The sequence below is a fragment of the Ipomoea nil genome, unplaced genomic scaffold (genome assembly GCF_001879475.1).
Source record: "Ipomoea nil cultivar Tokyo-kokei standard unplaced genomic scaffold, Asagao_1.1 scaffold2516, whole genome shotgun sequence".
Taxonomy (NCBI): domain Eukaryota; kingdom Viridiplantae; phylum Streptophyta; class Magnoliopsida; order Solanales; family Convolvulaceae; genus Ipomoea; species Ipomoea nil.
This window is the reverse complement of record NW_017618944.1, coordinates 319838-344949: the sequence shown is the minus strand read 5'-3', so window position 1 is coordinate 344949 and position 25112 is coordinate 319838. Positions and strand designations below refer to the sequence as shown.

Sequence of the window (25112 nt, the reverse complement as noted above, 5' to 3'; positions counted from 1 at the left end):
CTTTGTTTTAACTCTTTTACATGCATGGACCATTAGGATCTACTTATCCCTGCAATACTTTATTATTTTTTAAAATTTTACATCATCAAATATTTAAAAAATAAAATAAAAGTAAAAAAGATTATCACAACATCAGCCTTTTATCAGGTTAGCAAATTTGTTACAGTAACAAGTTTGCTAACCATGTCATCATATTAAAAAATATATATATATATATATTTTAATGTGCTACCTCATCTAGCTTAGCGTGGGAAAAATTGGATGGGATAAGAACAACTTTATGTTTAATATAATTCCACGTGTTTTGCATTGGTATTCTTTTAAGGCTTATACATGATGGCCATTCTCTTCTCTTTTGTTTTTTTCTTTTTGTTTTTTGTTTTTTTTTTTTTTACATAGAATATTGCGTTTTGTGTTAAAGCATTCCTCTTAGTGCATTTTAAATAGCTTTTTTATGATTTGAAAAAGAGAGAGGGTGATGCGGATCAGAGAGGAGAGAGATGAAAATAAATTTACAATAATTTGATTTTTTTGTCTCTTTTTTTTTCATTGTTTTTCTCTCTACTCTTCCTCCATGTAGATTGACAAAAATCATGAAGAAAAAAAAAACCTATCTAATGGTGTTGTTTTTATTCCCTACTTGTCTTGATTCATTGATTGATTATTAGTTTCCCTTTCAATCAATATAAACTATTCAAAAAAAAAAAAGAAAAAAAAAATACGTACTTACGAGAGTATATTTAGGACTTAAAGAGTGTATTCAATTAAAATTTTTATAAACTTTGTAATTGATAAATTTTTATAGAGTTTACTCCTATAAAATATTTTTAAAATTTTTGTAACTTTTTAAAGAGTTCATGAAAGTCTTATATCACAGACTTTTATGAACTTTTTGTTTTAAAATTTTAGTTGGTTTGTTGTATTAAAAGACATTGGATCTGTAATGGTCAAACAAAATATGCATTTTCCAAAGTCTTAACCCAGTTTACGATGTTCCGATCCGTTCCTAATGCCGACACTTGAAGCTAGCAATCCTTATACCATGTGATAAGTTATATACCCAGGGTCCGTGTATGGTCAGGTCGGGATCTCGCGGTTCGGATTTTTGGCTTACGGGTCGGGGTCAAAGATGACGGGTCAAACCCGAGATGGGTCAAACCCGCCACCTTAGGCCTATAAAAAGGGCTTCTAGCCCTCTAAGTGAGAGGAGGCCATTTTGGCCATCTCCGGGTCCTCTCTTTGGGCTCTCTTTCTCCCTCTCTACATATCCTCTTCTTTCTCTTTATAGCTAGAAAAGAGCAGAACATTAATAAAAAGAGGGTTTAACTATTTCTTGTTTCTTCTTGATTCATTCTTTGTTTACATATATTTTATATATTTAGTACATGCAACCGACATCCGGTGAATTAGTACTATCAAATGGCACCGTCGGTGGGGACCGTGGCAAAAGGCTACGTCCCTATCATCGAGCAAAGAGGAAGGGCTACAAAAATCCTGGAAAAGGGGAGAAAATTTGGAATTTGCAAGCCATCGCTACAAGTTCTGGAGTTAGAGGTGGTTCGAACTCAGGCGCTTGGAGTTAGAGGTGGTTCAAACTCAGGCGCTTGGAGTTAGAGGTGGTTCAAACTCAGGCGCTTGGATTACCAGACAGGCGCCCCGACCACTCCGCCATTCTCTCTGTTCATGCCATTATGGAGATTCACTAGAACTCATATTTGTCCTTTAGCTTCCAGATTCCTCTCAACATGCAGCCTGAGTTGTCATCTTCATTCAGCTGCATCATCGCCTTTCTTACAGGCTGTTCCGCCGTAGATAAACGTCCGGCGAGCATTTTGTTTTTTCTTTTATTTTGTAGTAGATGTATATAGGTTTTATCATCTGTAATTGCATCCAATGTAAACACCCAGTTCAGCCTCTGTATCAGATGCGAAGTCGACATCATCATCATCACAATTCGTGACTTCAGTTCCGGACCCCTCCCTAAACGCTCTCTGACTGGAATTCCGGCGTACTGATCGCCGTCGAGTTAAGTGGAGGGCATGTTGGTAGAAGGTAGTTCCGGGTTGAAGGAAATGCAGCGAATGCATGCAACCACCGTGACCGCCGCCAGCTTCTTCATCGTCATCATCTTCGTTATGCACCACCGGCACCCTCCGCCGCGATGCCGGCGCTGTCGTCGTCATCCGCTTATCAACGTGCAGGGAAATGCAAAAAGTTGAAGTCGGGTCCCGAAACGACAAGAATCAACTCAAATCACGAGACAGAGATGAAGCCGAGATCAAGAGAGCTTGTTGCTGTCGCCGTTCGTTGCTGCCCGAAAAGCTTATTGTAATGAAGCTGTAATAGCGCAGGCTGCATGTGGATGATCCAGAAGAGCTCCATTCGTAACAATCCTATACTTTTTCCTGTGTATTTTCTTCTTGTTGTTCATAAAGAAAACACAAGAAGAAGGTGGGGTAGAGGGGCAAGATGGTGGTCTTGAATTTGGAAAAAGCTGAAGTCCATTTTGCATGCAATGTGATTAGTGGAAGGTGGCGGTGAATTGAGAAAGCCTAGGCAGTGGAAGTATTGAAAGTGGGAACATGTTGAGTGCCTCCTTCTGACACTTGTCTGCCATACAAAAATCATCACCGACTAATGCAGTAGCTGGGCAGATGTCCGGTCGTAGTTGATGAGATCCGCGTTCCCGATCGCCCCGAGCAACTTTTTCTCACCGGTCGTCTCCCGACTGTTTTCCTCTCTCATTCATTGGCCAGCTAGCAAGGCACAAGGGGGTAGTGGCTGGCATGCGTTCAACACGTTGGAAAGTTCCAGTGCTATTGGCCTAGTTAATAATTTATTTATGTAATTTTTAAAATTACAAATTGTATAGTCAGGCCCACATATTAAAGTGGGCCGTAGCATATTTAGCTTGTAAGTGGTATAGGCCCAACGACAAATTGTATTAAGTTATGGGCTTGTACCTAGAAAAATTTGTAATAGTTAGAATTTATTTGTAATAAGCCCGATTAGGTTGGTATTTTCACCACCGGCACCCCAAGTCCGGTTAGGTTGGTATTCCCACCACCGGCACTTAGAGCCCGGTTAGGTTGGCATTTTCACCATCGGAACCCCAAGCCCGGTTAGGTTGGTATTCCCACCACCGGCACTGAGATCCCGGTCAGGTTGGCCTAGCCACCATCGGCATTGTTAGGCCCGGGAAAAGTCCCGGCACCAAGCCTTATCACGTAGGCAATTTTGGGTCTCCGGACCAATCGGACGAGGCTCCAGCAACGACCGCAATGTCGTTAAACTTCTTTCCGGTCACCGATCAGTGAGGGCAATAGCCCGACGACCGCAATGTCGTTAAACTTTTTTCCGGTTAAAGCCGATATTTTTTTTCCGGTTAAAGCCGGCGAGGGCAATAGCCAAACAGCAAGACCACGCCCTGAGTTCGCCCGGCCGTTAATTCCACTATCACATGACCTTATACATAAGTGCGTCCGACAGTGGGGTCTGGACAGGGTGGGCGGCGGTCGTAGCAGGAGCGGCCGGGTCAAATCGTCTGCTCGGATAACATACTGATATGTGTGTCGCCTGTGGCCATATGCCCGGTCGGTTTACTGGTATGTGGGTCGCCTGAGGCCATGTGCCCGGTCGACCTAGAGCGGCCGGTTCAAATCGTCTGCTCGGGTAACATACTGATATGTGGGTCGCCTGAGGCCATGCGCCCGGTCGGCTTACTGGTATGTGGGTCGCCTGAGGCCATGCGCCCGGTCGGCCTAGAGCGGCCGGTTCAACCCGTCTGCCCGGATAAGGCGATGCTGACGTGGGGGTCGCCTGGAGGCTTTTAGCCCGGTCGTCCAACGCGCTTTTCCACATCGAGCAGGTCGGCATTGCCACCTCCGACGAGAAGGGAAAGTGAGCCACGCGCCTTGTTACACCGAGTAGGTTGGCACTGCCGCCTCCGGTGTTTCTAAAGACCAGTTAGGTTGGCCTCGCCACCACTGGCACTCTGCGATGCTGGCGTGGGGGTCGCCTGGAGGCTATTAGCCCGGTCGTCCAACGCGCTTTTCCACCTCGAGCAGGTCGGCATTGCCACCTCCGACGTGAAGGAAAAGTGAGCCACGCGCCTTGTTAGACCGAGTAGGTTGGCACTGCCGCCTCCGGTATTTCTAAAGACCAGTTAGGTTGGCTTCGCCACCACTGGCACTCTATGACCGGTTAGGTCAGCATTGCCACCACCGGGGCTATGAGTCCGGTTATACCGGTTGATACCGCGTTTTAGCGATGTTGTTTCCGCTTTTAGGCGATGCCGCACGATGTATTCCGCCTCTTAGCGATGCCACGTTTTAGCGATTTTGATTCCGCTTTTTAGGCGATGCCGCGCGATGTATTCCGCCTCTTAGCGATGCCGCGTTTTAGCGATGTTGTTTCCGCTTTTAGGCGATGCCGCGCGATGTATTTACCCCGCTTCTTAGCGATGCCGCTTTTCAGCGATGCGTTTACCGCCTTTTGGCAATGCCGCTTTTCAGCGATGTGTTTACCTTCTTTGTGTGATGTTTTACCGCTTTTTTAGCGATGTGTATGTACCGCTTGTTAGCGATATCGTTCCTGATCGTCGACATAGTAGCCGGGTGCACTCGCATCGCGGACCCGGTCGAGTCATTTCCCGACCGCGATATCGTTTCCCGATCGGCAACCCGTCGTATCCGCTCCCCTGTGCTGACGATTCTCGCACCTACGGGAGAGGGGGCTGCGCCAGCCCGAGTAGCGCGTTCGTCGGTCAAAACGGTCGAATCACGTTCTTTTCGCCCGAATTGCTTTTTAGTTTCGCCCGAGTAGCGTTTCGCCCGAGTTAATCCAATCTCTCGGTCGCAAGCGGATCCAACCCCGTAGTTGGTTAGATGGATCTCCAGATCCCAGTCGTACCCGGCAATTCGGTCTTTGAACCGGTTGGGCTCGACCTTTCGCAAGTTGCGTTGCAAGTCCGACCACTGGGTCGGGCGCTCCCTTTCGGTCCACTAGACTGTGTTTAGCGTTGTACTCTTTTTCCCTCGGCTAAAGTTTTTCCCACTGGGTTTTTTGTTAGCCTAAGGTTTTTTAACGAGGCAACCAGCATATGTCACGGACCGTGTAGCCAGTTTTTCCAGCCCGAACCCTTCCTCGTTAGCTCGTCGTCAGAGCACGGGCTGTGGGGGCTTTATGATAAGTTATATACCCAGGGTCCGTGTGTGGTCGGGTCGGGGTCTCGTGGTTCGGATTTTTGGCCTACAGGTCGGGGTCAAAGGTGACGGGTCAAACCCGAGATGGGTCAAACCCGCCACCTTAGGCCTATAAAAAGGGCTTCTAGCCCTCTAAGTGAGAGGAGACCATTTTGGCCATCTCTGGGTCCTCTCTTTGGGCTCTCTCTCTCCCTCTCTACATATCCTCTTCTTTCTCTCTATAGCTAGAAAAGAGCAGAACATTAATAAAAGGAGGGTTTAACTATTTCTTGTTTCTTCTTGATTCATTCTTTGTTTACATATATTTTATATATTTAGTACATGCAACCGACATCCGGTGAATTAGTACTATCACCATGTATTAGGATTCACAGTGTACTGTAAATATGAGCTTTTGTGTCTTGTGTTATGAAATTTTGTATTTTAAGAATATGAATTTTGAGTCTAAAACAAATTTATAATTATGTCATATGTTATGAATTTATGTGTTTGTATTGTGAAATTCTGTGGTTATGAACATTGGCGGAGCTACAACGGGGGCAGCTGCCCCCACTCCCGTGCTCCCATCACATTTATATATAGTGTACGTATAGGTCTCTTGTGTATACATAGTTAATTTATTTATAAATGCTAAATTTACATAAACTTAATCAAAAGATGAGTTAACTTAGATAGTAAGATATTTGATTTTTTTCTAAATGTTAGGGGTTTAAATCCTACAACATGAATTTATAGTGAGATTAATTCTAATTGAATTTTTTATTTGTAGCTTGTGTTTTTTTCATAATTAATTAATTATATTATATTTCATATTTGTTTTGAATATTTTTTTTATCTTATTTTGATGTATTTTAAATTTTCATCCTAATTAACAATATTTATGACTCGGCATCTATGTATTTTTTTTTTTCAAAATATCTCATTGGTTTTTAATCTTTCGCCCTCACTAACGAAGATTTCTGGATCTGCCCCTGGTTATGAACACAAATTATGTATCTAAATTAGATTTGAAAAATAAGTAAATATATTACATGTGTATGTGTCTTATATTGTGAGTTTTTAATTTGTCTCTTGTGTTATGAAATTCTATAACTTAAGAATATGAATTCTATACTTGAAACAAATTAGTAATTATGTCTCATGTTATGAATTTATTTGTCTTGTGTTGTGAAATTCTATGTTTATGGACTCAAATTATGCACATAAATTAAATTTGAAAAATAAGTAAATATATAATATGTGTATGTGTCCTATGTTGTGTTTTTTTTTTTTTTTTGTGTCTTGTATTATGAAATTTTGTACCTTACGAGTATGAATTATATACCTTGTCGTTTGATTCACGGTCTATAATACTATGTGAACCCTGATCCATGATATAAATTGCCCTAGCCAAAACTAAACAACAAAATGTGACTTAACATGTCGTTTGGTTAAAAGGTATGAATAGAATTATTGAAAATGAAAAAGGAAGAAGTGATATAAAGACTCAAATGTCCTTGTGTAGTAATAATAATAATAATAATAATAATAATAATAATAATAATAGTCTTTTTTCTTTTCTGAACTCCAATTCATAGGGAGACACATAAATTGCAATTTTACTAGGGGAACACATAAATTACAATTTCACAAATAGTGAAAATTATAATTTCACAGGATTACAATACCTTTCAACCAACGCTATAATTTTTACTTTTTAGCTCTGCTGAATTACATTATAATTGAATTGAAATTATGTCAACCAAACACCCTCAGAGTTAAGATCATGTTAACATGGCTTACAATATGACTTCCACGTACACAAAACAAACCAAAACAAAATGTTAAAAAAAAACTTGTACAACCGAGAAACGCCAAACACCTTTCTAACCACCTATCATCAAGAGCAATTTGGTCTACAAATGCCCATAAATTTCCAGCACAGACGTGTAAGTACCTACAACCATGATAGCTACACCCATTACCATAATCCCAGACACCATTATCATCTCCACCCCCAGTGTGCGGTATATCCCAGAAATCTTCAAGAAGCACAAGCAAGGCAGGATAACGGATGCCGTTATGCTCAAGAACGCCCCCACCAGTGACATTAAGTAGGCGAAAAGGGGAATGGCTACGGCCACAATCACTGTGCTGATTACCAGGCTGGTTCTGATCACCAGGCTGCACCCCTTCTTGTTGCAATGGGATGCGGACAAATTCTCCATCGCATTCACTAGCGGTTTCACCATCAAGGCGTACTTGGCTATTGGGTTGATGAGTGTGGTGAGGATGGCCACTTTGGAGCTGATTTTATGGGTGGGGAGGTTTAGGGTCACTTGAGATAGCACGTCTGGACCGAACATAAGGTAGCCCAGAATGGCCATTGATGCATAGCTAATGGTGCAGGCTAGAAAGCACAGAATCAGAACCTACAAGCAAAGCAAAGAAAAGAGACCTGTTAGGATCAAGCGCTTACCATTACGCCAAAAGCTATAGCTAGTAGCAAAGGCGTAACTTTATTTCCTTATATTGTCGTACATTTTCGAGAGTCAAGGTGTTGGACTTGGCTCTCTCTAACCCGTTACTAGACTCTGATGTCACTTGTTAGGATCAAACGCTTACCATTACGCCAAAAGGTATAGCTAGTAGAAAAACGTAACTTTATTTCCTTACACTGCCACACGTTTTCGAGGACCTTGGCACTCTCTAACCTGTGACTAGACTCTTATACCACTCTCTAACATGTGACTAGACTCTTATACCACTTGTTAGGATCAAACGTTTACAGCTACACCAAAAGCTATAGCTGGTAGCAAATGCCCAACTTTATTTCCTTATACCACCACACATTTTCGAGAACCAGGGTGTTGGACTTGGTCCTTAACTGCCTCCTCCCAACAATTCCCTAGTCACATTGTGTTAGATTTGACACTTTACTGGCTTCTGCCCAATAAAAACCACCACACATTTTCGAGAACCAGGGTGTTGGACTTGGTCCTTTACTGAACCTCCGCCCAACAATCCCCTAGTTACATGGTGTTAGATTTGGCACTTTACTGACTTCTGCCCAACAAAACCAGATGAGCGATTCAAACGCAGTGTAAGCCATAGCCATAGCCATAGCCATATACATACCTTTGAGAACTGTGTGGGATTTTCCATGGAAGTGTAAAGAGTGGGGAAAACGGGATGAGCGCAGTAACAAAAGGAATAAAGGCTAACAGCAGTGGGGATTCCCTTCCAATAAACAAGGGCATCATCTGCATGAATACCAATTCCATCTGTCGCACTAGCCCACAGCATTGACCCCAGAAGCGTAACCGAAGCTATTACTCCACTGGCAGATATGTAAGAAAGAACGCTCATGTCGTTCAACAGAACAGTGGGCAGAATTAGCAGCCCAATCAAAATAACCAGGCTGGGTTTCCCACCAATCACAATCCCCCATAGCTCTAACTTCAAATTTGGTATCAAGTAGTCCAGATTATCTCCTTCTAGGATCAAGAAACCCGTGGCCACCATGTAAAGCTCCAAGTTCATAACAATGGATACCACTGTTCTTCCCACACTTCCAAACGCACGCTCACCAATGTCTGGGTAGCTCTTTATCCTACAATCCATCACCATGCACCTTTGAATTAGTAAGCCTGTGTAGAAGGTTGATGCCGCGATTATCAACAGAAAGAACAAGCTCAACCATCCTCCACACGCCAATGCATATGGGACTGACAATATACCAACTCCTGATAATCACATTCATTTTTACAATCAATCAATCACCACCACACATAACACAGAAAATGACAAAAGATAGAGATCTAATTATATTATTCCAACGGATCTTATACACATCAAATCATCTCATCTTTGCATTGCCATAAAGACCCACAAACTAATAAGAAGATCCGAAAGTACCTGACAATGCATTGATGCCGTTGAAACAGGTCTTGGAAAAGGATGTCTGGCCGGAAGCGGGGCGGTGAATACCATTACCATCCTGGTTCATGTTTTGGTTTTGGTGGAGTTTTTTATGTCCATCCAAGAGATTTACTGTAATAGAATGCCCATCATCAAATTTGGGCTCCATGTTCTAAACTGTTTAAGCTCCAAAAATGAAGGCGAGAGCTGAAGAAAGAGGAGGAGGAGGCGGCTGGGAAGAGGAATATATAGAATGAAAAAACAATTATTCAATGGGAGCCCCACCAATCCGTCTTACCCACTAAGAGATGAGATGAGGTTGTTTTGTACACAACACGACACTAAAGGACAAAGCCTTCATCGGTGCTTTGCTGCCTTGCAACTTTTGTTTGTTTCTCAGCTTTTCTCAAAACGTAATGATGAATGGCGATAGGATGGTTTTCCAGTTTCCACGATATCAATCTCATCTACAGAACGGGGGGAGGTGTAAATTAATCTAACAATAATCACGTGTGCATTGGTTTGGGTCTTTGTCGCGGACATTAAAAATAAAAATAAAAATAAAATACAATCCTAGAACATAGTACGGTTTTCGAGCACCAGACAAATTGGCATTTTGACTGGCATTGCAAGATTTATATTATTTATGATAATTGATATAGATGGTAATAATGTCCAAACTAAATCTAGATCAGTGAAGGCTAAATTTTGGTGCCCCACCCAGCAAACGTAACATTGTGGCCTGAATAAAATACATTACATACGACGAATTGTTTGCCATAGACACTTTCTGGGTAATTCAAAAAAAAAAAAAGTCGACTTTAAATGCTACCAAATTTATACAATACACTAAAAGCAGTTATACAAGACAAGACATGTGGACAAACATTCAACAATAAAATACAGACAATAGAATTTACATGCTTCACGAGCTAACCATCTGCCCAGGCATCATGCAGCTTTCTGACTAACGACAAAGCTTCCAGGGTTTATGGTGATACTCTTGGTGCAATTATCCGTCTTGTATATTCCAACAAGGCGATCAGCCAATTCAAACATGTTGTTTCTAAGGCTGCACAAAATTTAGCTCCAAATTACGTTCCGAATGCATGAATTTCACAACCATGCATGTTTTGGTTTTGAGTACCTTACCTTATAATTATGAACTGGGCATCTTTGGTACGTTCCTTTACGTAGTGTCCCACAATAGACACATTTTTGAAATCTGGCAAGTGTAACAGAGATATCAATAAACACAGAGGGGGGAAAGTTAGACACAGCATTAGCAAGTGACAAAGATGAAAAGGGCATACCCAAAGCAGCATCAATCTCATCCATCACATAAAGTGGAGTGGGTTTGAAGTGGTGGAGGGCAAAAACCAGGGCTAATGAGCTCAGTGTCTGAAATTACCAGTTCATTAAATTCAATATATTAGATTAGCTTCCTATAATATTACTAACACTAGCATGAAGTTATATTTCACAGGTGTACCTTTTCACCACCGGATAAATTTGCAATATTTTTCCAGCTTTTTTTGGGAGGTCTAACGCTGAAAACAACACCTTCCGAGAAAGGATCCAGAGAATCCACTAACTCAAGTTCTGCATCTCCTCCAAGGGTGATCATCTGAAAACCGATAGTAAACAAATTCATTGAAGGTTCAAGCAATTTGGAAAACAATTAAACAAATACATTAGACTAAATTTGTTAGAAAAAATAAAAATAAAAACACAAGGCAATACTCCTTGCCTAATAAAAACTCAGTCTAACTGCAGCAGAATTATAAGTAATGACAAATTTTACACAAACTTTGACCTGATAACTTGGAAAATGGAATTAAATGATTAGTTCAGTTCAAATAATCCAACCTGATACATTTCTTTAAGCTTCAAAGATATCGTATTAAAGCCAGCCATAAATTCATCCAACCTGACAATTGTGACAAAGAATCTTATTCAGTGTGAATAGACCATAAGTGCTACTAACAGTGTAATAAGTAATTAGGACAGATAAAAAGTAATTATGACAGATCATCAAACCTTCTTTTTCTCCATTCATCATATTGTTTTTTTATATCATCACGCTCTGTGGTTACAGAATTAAGTTCTTCAACTCTTCCATTGTACAGAGACACTTTCTTCCGATACCTAGTGAGGGTGAGGGTGAGGGTGAAAACTCTTAGCACATCAACATAAGAAAGGAGATGGATCTTTCACTTTATAATTCACAATAAGCATACTCTGATATTGAATCAAGATTTGGGTTCATCTCTCGCAATTGGGCTTCGAGAAGTGAAACCGTCTCAAGAGCCCTTTTAAGATCACAACTTCCAGAAAGAGTTCCATCAGTCAGGGCTGCCTGAACCTTTTCATGGTCCACCAAGTCTAACTGAATTCTGATCCAAAGGCAGAAATATGTTTAAAATAAGTAATAAAAGAAACAAGGATTGGGAGGGCTTGTGAGTACAATAAGTGAGTGAGGTCTTACTGCTCCATATGCTTTGAGAGAGCAGTATCCAAATCACAGAGCTTTTTCTCATAACCTTTCCCTTTATGTTCCAACTCTTTGTACACTTTTTTCATATCTTGCAGCTTGTAGTCAGCATCAACCTGCACCTCCAGTTGAACAATGTTATGGAATGATGGTTCACTAGAAAAAGGCAGTAATGAGTTTAACAGCACAAGACCTCTGATGCCCGTAATTCATCCATGGCCTTCTTGAGGTTTTCATAATCTGATTTTGCTTTATCCAAAACATCTTGGTGCTGATTGATGAGCTGTATAAAAAATGAATAAATAAATTACTAAGCCTATCAAAAGATCCTATTTGCTTAAGAGAACTAAAAGTATTTTACCAACCTCCTGTGTTTTCTTATAGTTTTCCTGAGCTGCAAAAGCCTTCTGTTCAATCACTTTGAACATAGAAAGCAAATTTTCTTTCTCTTCACCAAGTCTTTCCTTCTCTTTCTTAGATTCCTCTATCACCTTTACCAGTTTTTTAATCATTTTCTGACCCGTTTCAATTTGAACTTTGCGGCGATTAATCTCTGTCCTTTTTTGGTCAATATCCTGATATAAGCAGAGCATTTGTAATTGGGGATGCTAGGAATTCTAACGTATTAGGTGTTGCATCAATTCTATCACACCAATGTAAAACTAATTGGCCATATTGACTAATTGCCACCAAACTTGAATTTACGTCAACTAAATGCTTACCAACTGAATTTTGTTAACCTTCTCCTTTTGATTTTTCAGCCGTACACCACCAGCATTCTCTATTTTATTCTGAAGCTCTGAAGCCTACAACAATGAAAATATCACAGGAACTAAGAAACTTTTTCTCAGTTAAAAGTGATGTGAATAGACGGAATTGAACTAACCACAAACTCCTGAAATATAACAGTTGAAAAGCACAAAACCAGGATAAACTTAACCTTGTCTTTCAATTGCTTTGACCCTTGTGTCAGCTTGTCTATTTCTTTTTCTTCGGCAGTTGTAATTTTGCCAAGCTCCTTCAGTCGGTCAACTTCATCCTTGCTCGGCTTTGAAGCTCTCTTTAAGGAATCCATTTGTTTTCTTAAATCACTTTGTTGTGATTTCAAGCTGTCAATCTGGTTAAAACCCCAAATTCAAAGTTAACAAAGGCCTCTTTAGAAAATATTTATAAAAAATGTTTTAACAAGTCTCAGATATGAAACCTCCTTCTGGCTTTTGGCTAATTCCATTTCCAGGTGAGATATTGCTTCATCCAACGACCGGTAACGCATTGCTGCTTCAGAAACTTTTTGCCTTACATTCCTCAAGCTTTCACTTAACTTTGAAAGCTCATCTTCAGCACTTGCAATAGCTTCTCCAGAAACACTGGCAGGTCGGATTGAAGATCCCATCTTACCACCACGTGGCTTATTTCCACCACCACTCATAGTCCCAGATTTTTCAAAAAGAGCACCATCGAGTGATACAACTCGCCTAAATTCTCTGTTTCCTCCATATGCAATTCGTGTTGCCTATAGGTCAAGAGGCAATCACATATCATGGCTATATTTCTTTTCAAAGATATCTTTGCATGAACAGGGGAAAAATAATCTTACAAGAATAAATCACAAATAGCACACTACTTTTGGTGAGAGATTATTTCACATTTTCACCAACACCAACACCAATCCACTCAGGTTTATGGCTTGGAATCTGTGGAAATATTAGAATTGATATGTGAAAATATTAGATTGATATGCATATATTCTTAGGATCTGTAATTAGTGATATGATTTTATTCTTTCCTAGTTTAGTGATCCTTTTATTTACTTTCCCTGATTATAGGATTCTCATTCTCTTCCCTATAATCAATCTTCTTCTTTGTATAAATTAGGGCTTGTATTTTTCAATTGAGAAGTAGAACTATTCAGAATTTCTTACATGGTATCAAGAGCCTGACTCTAAACCCCTAGCTCTTCTCTATCCTCCCTCACCAAATCTCTCCAGCAACTATGTCTAAACCTATTGAAACCCTTCCAGTTGATTCCTCACCTTTAGATGGGTCATTACATCCTTCTCACTCGACTGTCACAAATCATCCTAACCTTCCTCAAGTCCTTGATAGTTCTCCTCTCCCAATCACCTCTCATAAGCTCAACGGCCACAACTACCTTCAATGGTCCCAGTCAGTTCTCATGTATGTCTCTGGTAGAGGGAAAGACGAATACCTCAGGTGAAATCGTGAAGCCTAAGGAAACTGATACTAGCTATCGCCAATGGAAATTTGAAAACCATATGGTAATGTCCTGGTTAATCAACTCCATGCTTTCTGAGATTGGAGAAAATTTTCTCCTCTATCGTACCGCCAAAGAAATTTGGGATGGAGCACGTGACACATATTCCAGTTCTGAAAACACTTCAGAACTGTTTGAAACTGAAACCAAGCTATTTGAGTTAAAGCAAGGGGACTCCAATGTCACACAATATTACAACACGATAACAAGGTACTGGCAACACCTTGATATGTTTGAAGTATACTCTTGGAAGTGTCCTGATGATTCTGCACTTTACAAAAATATTGTTGAGCAAAAGAGAACCTTCAGATTTTTATTAGGTTTAAACAAGAACCTAGATCAGGTCAGGGGGAGAATCATGAGTGTCCGACCTTTTCCTCCCATTCGTGAAGCTTTTGCTGAAGTTAGAAGGGAGGAAAGCCGACAAAAATTGATGATGGCTGACACAACTTCACACTCAGAAATCTCTGCAATGCTCACTCATACTTCCTCTCAAGATAGCAGGCCTCGAAAAGGGGGCAGACCATGATGTGAGCACTGCAAAAAGGTTGGACATTATCGTGAGACTTGCTGGAAAATTCACGGTAAACCTGCTGATTGGAAACCCAAACCCCGTACTGATCAAGCCCGTGCTAATGTGGCTGCAACCTCTTAAACATCACCCAATGAAGTCAGTCCTTTCTCAAAAATTCAGCTTGAGGCGCTGCAAAAGCTTTTTGGGCAGATATCTGTTGCACAACAGTCAATCCCACCTTCCGCTGAAGCACATGTTAGTATGATAAGTCATCAAGGTACCACTTCTCACGCATTTGCTGCAAATTCCAATAACACAAGTCCTTAGATTGTGGATTCCGAGGCATCCGACCATATGTCAGGTGATTTAAAGGTTTTTCATACATTCAAACCTTGTATCAATCCCACCACGGTCAGAATTGCTGATGGATCCCTCTCTAACGTGATAGGAACAGGATCTGTCAAATTAACTGATGAACTTTTTCTTTCATCTGTTCTCTTTGTTCCTAAATTAAGTTGCAACCTTCTTTCCATCAGTAAACTCACTAGAGACACATGAATTGTGTAACTAAATTCTATCCTAAGCTTTGTAAATTTCAGGTTGTGGGCTCGGAGAAGGTGATTGGCAGTGCTGAAATTTGCGGTGGTCTCTATATTCTCAAAAACACTCCTGAAAATAAACATTTCCCCAAGTCAAATTATGGTTTCAATTCTGTTTCTGTCTCCAATGAGAGTCTAGTCATGTTGTGGCATTTTCGCCTTGGACATCCAAATTTTGTTTATCTTGAAAAACTGTTTCCTGATTTATTTATCAATAAAAACCCCAAGTTTTTTCATTGCGAAGTGTGTCAACTTGCAAAACATACTCGAAGCATTTATTCAAGCAATCCTTACAAACCTTCTCAACCTTTTTCGTTGATACATAGTGACATTTGGGGGCCTTCAAGGGTGAAAAATGTTAATGGTTCTAGATGGTTTGTATCCTTCATTGATGACCACACTAGGACCACATGAACTTTCCTCATGAAAGAAAAATCAGAAACTGCATCAATTTTTAAAGCTTTTCATTCCATGATTCAAAATCAGTTCAAACAAAAAGTTAAAGTTTTGAAAACTGATAATGGGACAGAATACTACAACTCAATTCTTGGTCCATACTTGTTAGATCAGGGAATTGTCCATATTAGTTCCTGTGTCAACACCCCTCAACAAAATGGAGTGGCTGAGAGAAAAAATAGGCACCTTCTTGAAGTCTCTCGGTCCATCATGTTTTCAAATCATGTGCCTAAACACTTTTGGGGGGAAGCTGTACTTACTGCCACTTACCTCATAAACCGTATGCCTAGTAGTGTCTTAAAGTTCAAGACACCACGATCCTTGTTATTACAAGCATTCCCTCACCTCTCATTTTTTTCCTCGGAATTGCCACTCAAAATTTTTGGTTGTACTGCTTTTGTCCATATCTATGATCACAAAAGAACAAAACTTGACCCCAAATCACACAGATGCATCTTCATTGGGTATTCTAATACTCAAAAGGGGTACAAATGTTACTCTCCAGTCACAAAAAGAGTTTATCATACTTTGGATGTCACTTTTTTTGAACACCAATCATTCTTTCCCAAATCTGGTATTCAGGGGGAGCATTTGAGCAAATATCAACTTTGGGAAACACTTCAAGATAATCAGGCTACCTTTCCCTCACCTAATGTCCTACCATACCAACATCAACCTACTCCAACTCAACCTGATTTATCACCTACATCACCCAGTTCTCTATTACCTCTTTCATCATATGTGACTCCAGAAAACATGGTCAATCACCCGTCATCCTCTCTTCCTACAATCAACTCATCTTCGCCTCTAATAAACAACCATCCATCCTCAGAAAACACTCTACCAAATTCACCTCCTCAAGCACCAGAACTCCATGTTTATAGAAGGAGAAAACTTCAAAATATAGAGGCTAACATGCAAAGCCAGGACTGTTCAAACACACATTCGAGCTTACTTGACCTTGAAAATCATGAAGGTAAGGACTCTATGACCCATGAGTTGGTATCTACTGCTATTGATGATCTTGATTTGCCTATTGCTCAACGAAAGGGTGTTAAAACATGCACTAGTCACCCAATAGAAAGGTATGTTGCTTATGGAAAATTAACTCCTATGTATCGAGCCTTTGTTGCCTCTCTTGATCTTGTCCAGATTCCCACAAACATCTACGAGGCATTAAGAGATCCCAAATGGAAGGTTGCTGTCAATGAGGAAATAAATGCTCTTGAGAAGAATGGTGCATGTGGGATGGAGGTAGCTCGATCTAAGGAAGGGATTGTTATATCTCAACGAAAGTACATCCTAGATCTTCTAAACGAAACTGGAATGCTTGGAAGTAAGCCAACAGATACTCCAATGGACCCTAACTTAAAAACAAATCGGAGTGGGGAACCAATTCCAGTAGGGAGGGGGAGCTATCAAAGATTAGTGGGAAAACTAATTTATCTCTCCCACACCAGACCTGATATTGCTTTCTCTGTTAGTGTTGTAAGTCAACATATGCATAACCCTAATGAGGAGCATTTGGAAGCTGTTTATCGTATTCTAAGGTATCTCAAAATGACACCAGGTCTTGGTTTGCACTTCAGAAAGCATGACAACCGAGACCTAGAAGTCTACACGGATTCTAGTTGGGCTGGAGAGTTGACGGATAGACGATCGATTAGTGGTTACTGTACCTATGTATGGGGAAATCTAGTCACTTGGCGCAACAAAAAACAGTCAATTGTCTCTCGGAGTAGTGCAGAATCAGAATACCGTGCACTGGCATTAGGTATATGTGAGGGGATGTGGATTAAAAGGTTGTTGAATGAGTTGAAAATTGAAATTCCTACATCTTTCAAAATGTACAGTGATAGTCAAGCTGCCATCAGCATTGCTAAGAACCCGGTTCATCACGATAGAACAAAGCACGTTGAAATAGACAGGCACTTCATTTATGAGAAGGTGAATTCGAGGATCATTGAACTCAATTACATTCCTACAAAGAAACAGATTGCCAACATCCTTACGAAGGCTCTACCTAGAAGGAGCTTTGAAGAATTCAATTCCAAGCTGGGTTTGTATAATATATACAACTCAGCTTGAGGGGGAGTGTGGAAATATTAGAATTGATATGTGAAAATATTAGATTGATATGCATATATTCTTAGGATCTGTAATTAGTGATATGATTTTATTCTTTCCTAGTTTAGTGATCCTTTTATTTACTTTCCCTGATTATAGGATTCTCTTCGCTATAATCAATCTTCTTCTTTGTATAAATTAGGGCTTGTATTTTTCAATTGAGAAGTAGAACTATTCAGAATTTCTTACAGAATCATAATTGTTTCCGAATTCAAGACACAAAAATGTTTGCATCATAATCATTTGGCAATGGTAAAGGAAAGTTTAAAATTTTACATTTTTCAAGAGTCTCCTAAAAATCAAAATGAAGCAGAGGTCAAAGAATGAAAGTTAAATAAATGTTACCTGATCAATATCATTAGCAACAACTGTGTTCCCTAATGCTGCAAAAAAAGCAAGCTTCAATCTCTCATCTTGAACCTTAACTAAATCAAAAAGGCGTGGGACTCCTTCAGGCGTAGTTACTTTCTCCTTTATTCTATGTAAATGATCAACCTGCTTCTCCTGCAAAAGCAGTTTTTCCAAACCTAAGAACCAAACTAAGGAACAGAAAGAATTTCTCTGAATGTTCATAATCTGCTACGTGACATACTTAAGACTTTGTTTAGTTTCTTACAAGCAACAAAATCTTGAAAAACACAAATGCAGGAAACAATGTTGCTATTTTTTAGATGCACCTTAAACAGGCCACACAAAGAAAGCATCCAGATTAACATTAATCAATCATTATCTAATCTAACTTTAGGGAAAAAAGAAAAAAAAAAAAAAAAAAAAAAAACTAAAATACAAATTAAAAAAAAACTGTTCCATCTTAAAAGAGATGTCTACCAAAATCATAAAAGTTGCAACACCAAGATTTTTGTTGCGAAGTAGCTCCACACATGCTTGTGCTGCTGCAGTTGTCTCCACTACAATATAGTCAAGTCCAGGACATGCTGTTGATATTGCAATATCGTACTTTGCTGTCAAAATAAAATTAAATAAATAAATACAAGTGCACATACATATAATGCAGAATTTTAAGAAAAAAGGCAAATTGACTAGAATAGTGCAAGAACTAGTCGTTTGATGCATTGAAATAAGAAGCCACTGGGAAAAATTGCATTGATAAAGTAATTAATTAATTATTGGGAAAAATACTAGGAAAAACAGACACTAATATTTCACATTATAATACTTGTATCGGCATGTGATTGATTGCAATAAAATATAAATTTTATAACACAATATATAACACTTCAAATTTAGATCATTTTAATTAAAAAGTAATTTATAGCATTATACAAGTCCTAGCATAGCGAAGGAAGTTCTCATTTCTCAATTGCTCATAGAGCAGCATAAGTGTAAAGTTGAGAATAAACATAAGGAGAAGGTAATCAAGGTATCTAGATAGACTTAAATTGCAATTTTTTCCATGTGAAAGGACAAATAATAAATACAAAAAGTGAGCTAGCACATAAAAATTAAAAAGAGAAACGCACTCACCATCAATAGCACCTAAATCACCCATGCGACCATATATTCCTGGAATGAGATTTGCCTCTTTGGCATGCAGTAATGCTTTCAACACAGATCCTTGACTCTTCTCAGATTCCATAACAGATACAAGCTCAGTGAGCTTCTGTCTAGCAGCTTTTTCAAGAGGAGTTAATCTTTGTTCTTCTAGGAGGTATTCCTGCAATGGCTCAAAATTTTCACCGTGCACAGTTACCCAGGAAAATATGAAGTGCATCATGCAATTTGAAAATTCAAAAAAAAAAAACTACATTTTAAAAAATGCATACATTTTCCAATTTTTGCACTTCTGATTTTTCAATCTTACTCCTCTCGAGCTCATTGATTAAGTTCTTTATGCCTGCACCTTTAACCTCAATTTTCTTTTCAATTTCATCTATCTGCTTCTGAGCATCCTCATAAGCAGCACGGCCAGCCTCATGCTGCAAGTAATCAAAATAAGCATCAAAAGGTCTAACCAGCCGAACCAAATCACAGACTTAAACAAGCAGTTAATCAATTTGTACAAAATAGGGAGAACATGGCAAATAATGCAGCAAGATCACTAAATAATAGCATCTGCACTAAACAAGAATAATATTTTGAGTACTAGCATATCATGTTCTACAATTTAAATCCATTTAGACCACATATATGTAATTGCGTAAAATTTGCTTTGGAAGGAATACTAGTATAATAATGGGCCAATAAACACTCTAGATAAGAAAAATAAGTGTAAAACACATCCTGTGACTATATCTCATCAGTTGCAATCCCACATCATAAACATAATATATTTCCTCAGCAGAAGTCTATACAATATCTTCCCAGGTGACTGAGACAGAGCCCTCTTTAAAACAGAACAAGCAATAAACAAAAGGTAGACCTCACTTGACATCAGAACAACACAATCTCAGAGCTTACCTTCTCAGCTAGAAGTTTCATTTCAGTTGATGCAACTTCAAATTTTCCCCTGTGCTCAATCAGTTGCTTTTCCCATGGTTCTAATTCAGCTCGAACTTCAGCAAGCTCACCTCGGAGAACCTCCGTCTCAACTATTTTTAAAATGTTATACAATATGGAAGGACATTAGGTAATTAATTAACCCATATCTTTACATTAAATTGCATTGTTTAGTATGGAGAATTAAACCTTTAAATTAATTTAACAGAGCCATCATGACAACTTCCAGTAAACCACAAGAGAAACAAACATTTAAGTCAATGAAAAATAAGCTATTCAAACAAAGGAGATGAATCAGGTGAAACTAATGACAGGTTGACAGAGGACTATGAAAGCCTTCATTTGGGAAGGCATTAAATTAGATCATACCATTATGGGATCTACCACATTAATATCAAGAGAAACCTTGGGATGAGAGATTTTCTCTAATCTACTAAGAGCTGAGTAGCAAATTCATGAAGACAAAATACAGAAAACAGAAGATCCTTAATCTTTTGTCAGCACATATGAAACTACTCTACCTTTAGACTTCTCCTTTATTTCCTCTAAGATCTTTTCCTCATCCAGTAAAACCTTTTGCAGCATAGGAATATCTTCCTCCAGTTGTGGAATCAAATTAGTGGACTCCTCACACTGCTTTGTGGTGTCCTCAATTTTTGCTGAATCCTAAAATAAAAAACAGCAAGGCTGTCAGCACTAATTCTAAAGTAATAGCATATAATTCCTCATATAGTAGCATAGTCAATGTCAAGCTTTCCCTAAACCTTATCAAGTTTAACATTAAGCTTCTTCATCTTCTCTTTCAAATGCTTCAAATCTTCACGATACTTCACATCTTGCCTTTCAAATTCCTTGAACTCATCTTTGCAACGTCCCAGGGTATTACCAAGCTCCTGGTTTTCAAAGCAAAAGTAAAGACCAGTATAATTAAAGGCTAGAAAGGAAGAAAAAAGAGACAGGAATTCAAATTGACTGCAGGGAACTCTACGCAAGGCGGTACTAAATGGCTAGCCAAAGTTTGTTAGATGAATCTAAAGTCCAGACCTCATGCTTTTTCATATACTTTATATGAAGTGACTCAAGTTCCTTCAACGTTTTGCTGTTTTCTCGAATCTTCTCCCTGCAACAGTGCATGCTATTTTCAGAATCAACAGCAATGAAGCAACAAGGTACATGAATTCAAGCTTGAAAATAGATAAATTACCTTTCATTTTTCAGATTCTCTTCTGTGGTGAAAATGTTACCCTGTATCTCAACTATTTTTGCTGAATTATCTTCAAAAGCTAACTTTGTTGCTTTCTCTTGCCATTTCAGCAGGGATAATTCTTTAAGCATGTAGGCTTCAGCTTCATTCTTTACACCCTGATGGAGTCAACATTACAAATTAATTTATCAAGGCACTGATTGAGGAAAGTATAGGCACCTGTTATGTGTAAAACATACCTCCAGGCTATCCCTTTCTTTCTCTGCCAGCTTCACCATTTGAACAACCCCAGTCCTCTTTTCATTGAGGGATTCTAGCCTATAAGCAATTTAATATGTCACAAACACAGGCTTAAGAAATGTCGCATGCATACACTCAATATGATTATTTATGATGTTTACTCATGGCAGTTAAGATACTGATACAATTCTGGTATTAAACGCGTGACATCATAAAATGGCTTGTTCAAAGAAAAACATGGGAAGTTGGAAACCAGAATATCAATGGCATACATTAGAAAGAAGAAAATTTAAGGCAGCATGATTATTCAAATACCATTTCCCTTCTTAAAGTAAAACCTTGTGTGTAAACTATGAGAAATAAATTCTTTAAACTCAATAGACAAAGCCATCTGCAGGAGTGAAGATAATCAACTTTGACAAAGTAACAGAGCATACTGCTTAAATGATTCATCAATCTTCTCGACATATTTGTTAGTTCCAATAATATCCTCCAGATACTCAAGAAAGCCTTCATCATGAGGTCCTTGTGCTTTCGGTTTCATCAACGATATCTGCTCAACCTCACCCTGATGAAATTACACATTTCTTTAACTTAGAATGCAAGCAAATTTGTTGTACTACATTTCACAATTAAAAATAATAATAATAATAATAATAATAATAATAAATACAAACCTGAAGAATCAAAAAGCGGTTGTTATCCAAGTCAACTCCTTTCCCTTTCAATTTCTTTGTGACCTCAGTAAAATTACTTGTTCTATCATTAATATAATATTTGGAGGAATTGTCTCTAAAGGCAACACGAGTAATTACAAAATCACTTCCAGGGACTGCTTCAAACGTTCCATCATCCTATAAAGAGGCACGTGAAGTCAATGAAATGGTCACATCCCAATTTCAACTTCATTAGTAAAGAAGAACAAGTAAACATACTAAGTCAATGATCTCCTGAAAGTGAACAGATACACCAGCACTATCCAGATTCTGGTGATTGGTTGAATTGTGAATGAGCTCTGACACTTTATTAAGCCGCATCTGCTCAAATACAAGCAAATTGCAAATTTGAACATGAAAAGCAACCACTGATGTCTGATGACATGTGGAGAAAATAACAAAATGTAGCAAGAAATAAATTCTTAAAATTTCTGGAGTCGTTAAATACTAATGGAAATCATAATTTCAATTTCATTTTCTGCTGCACAACTAGAAATCTCATTTCCATTCATCATCTACGACCAAAAAAGAAAAGAAAAAAAACACACACACACACACACAAAAACACGCACACACAGAAACTAAAAGTACAACACATGAGAATAAAATCAACAAAAACACTTGAGATTAAAATTTCTTTTTACTTGTTTAGCTCGCTTTCCAAACACAAATAACATAGCATCAATCACGTTGCTCTTCCCACTTCCATTAGGACCGACCACGGCAGTGAAACTCTGCAGAATAGGGGCAATTAAGCACCAGAAGATTCAAACAATTTTAATTTCTCAAAGACAAGTTGTAAGAAAACCCTAACCTTGTGAAATGGGCCAACGCGCTGTTCGCCCGCATAGGATTTGAAATTTTTCATCACCATCTCTTTAATGAAAAGCCTCGGTCCTCGAGATCCCGACCGATTGTCCTCCGTCATCAACTCGTCAACAGTCGCCGATTCCACCTCCGCACCCATAACAACTGGTTCAGAAAACACCGGTGCTGAAGCCCAACTCCGGTCAAATATTCGACTAAGCTGAAATTATGCGTTCCTGATTCTTCTAGGCGTAATGGCCTTTGATTTGCTTGTCAGCTCAGCATAAGCTTATCAGTATCATCGGTGTGAGAAGAGGAAATTTCAACAAATCTAGTCGCCAATATTTGGGCGGGAAATTTTGAAACCAAATTGGACATGGGCAGAACCGGTTCACTTTTGTAAAGGCCCAAATATCTGAAGTAGGCAAATTATGCTGTATATCCGGGATAGTTATGGCAAATTATGCCCTGGACCCGTGTCCACATTGAATTGTGGACACGGGCCCAAAACGACGTCGTTTTTTAAAAAAAACGCGTCATTTAGTTAAAAAAAAAAAAAAAAAAAAAAAAAATCGCACACGTTTTACCGTTAACGGCGTTATTTTTTTTTTTTTTATTATGAATGTACAGTTATGCCGTTATGAATATACAGTTATACAATTATGAAATTATGAACACAGAGCTCTAACATTATGAACTTACAATTATGAACATATATAGTGATAAAATTATGACCATGGAGCTTTAAAATTGTGAATATAGAGCTTCGAAGATTATGAATGTACAGTTATGCAGTTATGAATGTACAGTTATAGAGTTATGAATCTACAGTTATGAGATTATGAATCTACAGTATGGAATTATGAATGTACAGTTATTGATCGAATTATGAACAAAGAGCTCTAACATTATGAACTTACAATTATGAACATATAGTGATAAAATTATGAACATAGAGCTCTAAAATTGTGAACATAGAGCTTCGAAAATTATGAATGTACAATTATGGAGTTATGAATATACAGTTATGGAGTTATGAATGTACAGTTATGGAGTTATGAATGTACAGTTATAGAGTTATGAACGTACAGTTATGGAGTTATGAATGTATAGTTATTAACATATAGTAATAAAATTATGAACATATACTATTACAATGAAGCGGTCTGAAATTTATAAAAAAAAAAAAAAAAAAAAGGAGATAACAGTGCCTAACGGCACTGTTACCCGTGTCCAGCAAGCATGCTGGACACGGGTCCAACGCATAACGATTGGATAGTTATGCTGTGGGCTCGTGCCCAGCGTGCTTCATGGGCACGGATAACGGTGCCGTCAGGCACCGTTATCTTCCCTCTTTTTTTTTTTCTTTTTTTTTTAAATTTAATTTCAGACCGCTTCGTTATAGGAGCATATATTCACAGCTTTGTGTTCATAATTTCATAACTGTACATTTATAATTCCATAACTGTACATTCATAATTCTATAACTGTACATTCATAATTCCGTAACTGTACATTCATAATTCAATAACTGTAAATTCATAATTTTCGAAGCTCTATGTTCATAATTGTAAGTTCATAATGTCAGAGTTCTATGTTCATAATTTCATAACTGTACATTCATAATTCCATAACTGTACATTCATAATTCCATAACTGTACATTCATAATTCCATACTGTATATTCATAATTCCATACCGAACATTCATAATTTTCGAAGCTCTATGTTCATAATTGTAAGTTCATAATTCCATAACTATACATTCATAATTCTATAACTGTACATTCATAATGTCATAACTGTATATTCATAATTTCATAACGAATATGCCGTTAACGCCGTTAACGGCGTTTCGAACAAATTTTTTTTTTTTTAGTTAAAACAGCGTCGTTTTCACGGAAAACGACGCCGTTTTAGCGCCGTGCGCACCTTGCGCACGTGCGCATAGCATAATTTGCCGTATATCCGTGTCTACCATGCATGATCCACACGATTGCAAAAACGGCGTCATTTTACTTAATAGAAAAAAATTTGATTGATGTTAGTTATGTAAACATATATTCATAATTTTATAATTTCACATTCTGAATGTATAGTTATGAAGTTATTAGTTATGG

The 25112-nt window shown here is 38.5% G+C and overlaps 2 protein-coding genes across 3 annotated transcripts; both read right to left on the bottom strand.

Annotated features, from left to right (window-relative positions):
- Positions 1 to 6852: 6852 nt before the first annotated feature.
- LOC109153688 (vacuolar amino acid transporter 1) lies at positions 6853 to 9294 on the bottom strand. Of its 2 annotated transcripts, XM_019301562.1 has the most exons (4): positions 9200 to 9294; positions 9102 to 9163; positions 8322 to 8929; positions 6853 to 7615 (listed from the first exon to the last, which is right to left on the bottom strand). In XM_019301562.1, exons 1-4 carry the CDS (start codon positions 9271 to 9273, stop codon positions 7100 to 7102), a joined length of 1260 nt encoding a protein of 419 aa, XP_019157107.1. In that variant the 5' UTR covers positions 9274 to 9294; the 3' UTR covers positions 6853 to 7099. The 2 variants fall into 2 exon arrangements, with proteins under 2 accessions (XP_019157107.1, XP_019157106.1); XM_019301561.1 differs by having other exon boundaries at positions 9102 to 9294.
- A 481-nt stretch (positions 9295 to 9775) lies between these two features.
- LOC109153687 (structural maintenance of chromosomes protein 4) lies at positions 9776 to 23349 on the bottom strand. Its single transcript, XM_019301560.1, has 28 exons — positions 23001 to 23349; positions 22831 to 22920; positions 22406 to 22507; positions 22148 to 22324; positions 21908 to 22038; positions 21470 to 21548; positions 21231 to 21388; positions 21071 to 21146; positions 20791 to 20919; positions 20548 to 20692; positions 19988 to 20118; positions 19354 to 19506; positions 19055 to 19244; positions 18398 to 18531; positions 17915 to 18073; positions 12803 to 13111; positions 12539 to 12715; positions 12321 to 12404; positions 11964 to 12173; positions 11792 to 11881; positions 11593 to 11714; positions 11345 to 11500; positions 11145 to 11252; positions 10974 to 11034; positions 10597 to 10731; positions 10418 to 10505; positions 10257 to 10329; positions 9776 to 10176 (listed from the first exon to the last, which is right to left on the bottom strand). Exons 1-28 carry the CDS (start codon positions 23151 to 23153, stop codon positions 10056 to 10058), a joined length of 3741 nt encoding a protein of 1246 aa, XP_019157105.1. The 5' UTR covers positions 23154 to 23349; the 3' UTR covers positions 9776 to 10055.
- Between the last annotated feature and the right edge of the window lie 1763 nt (positions 23350 to 25112).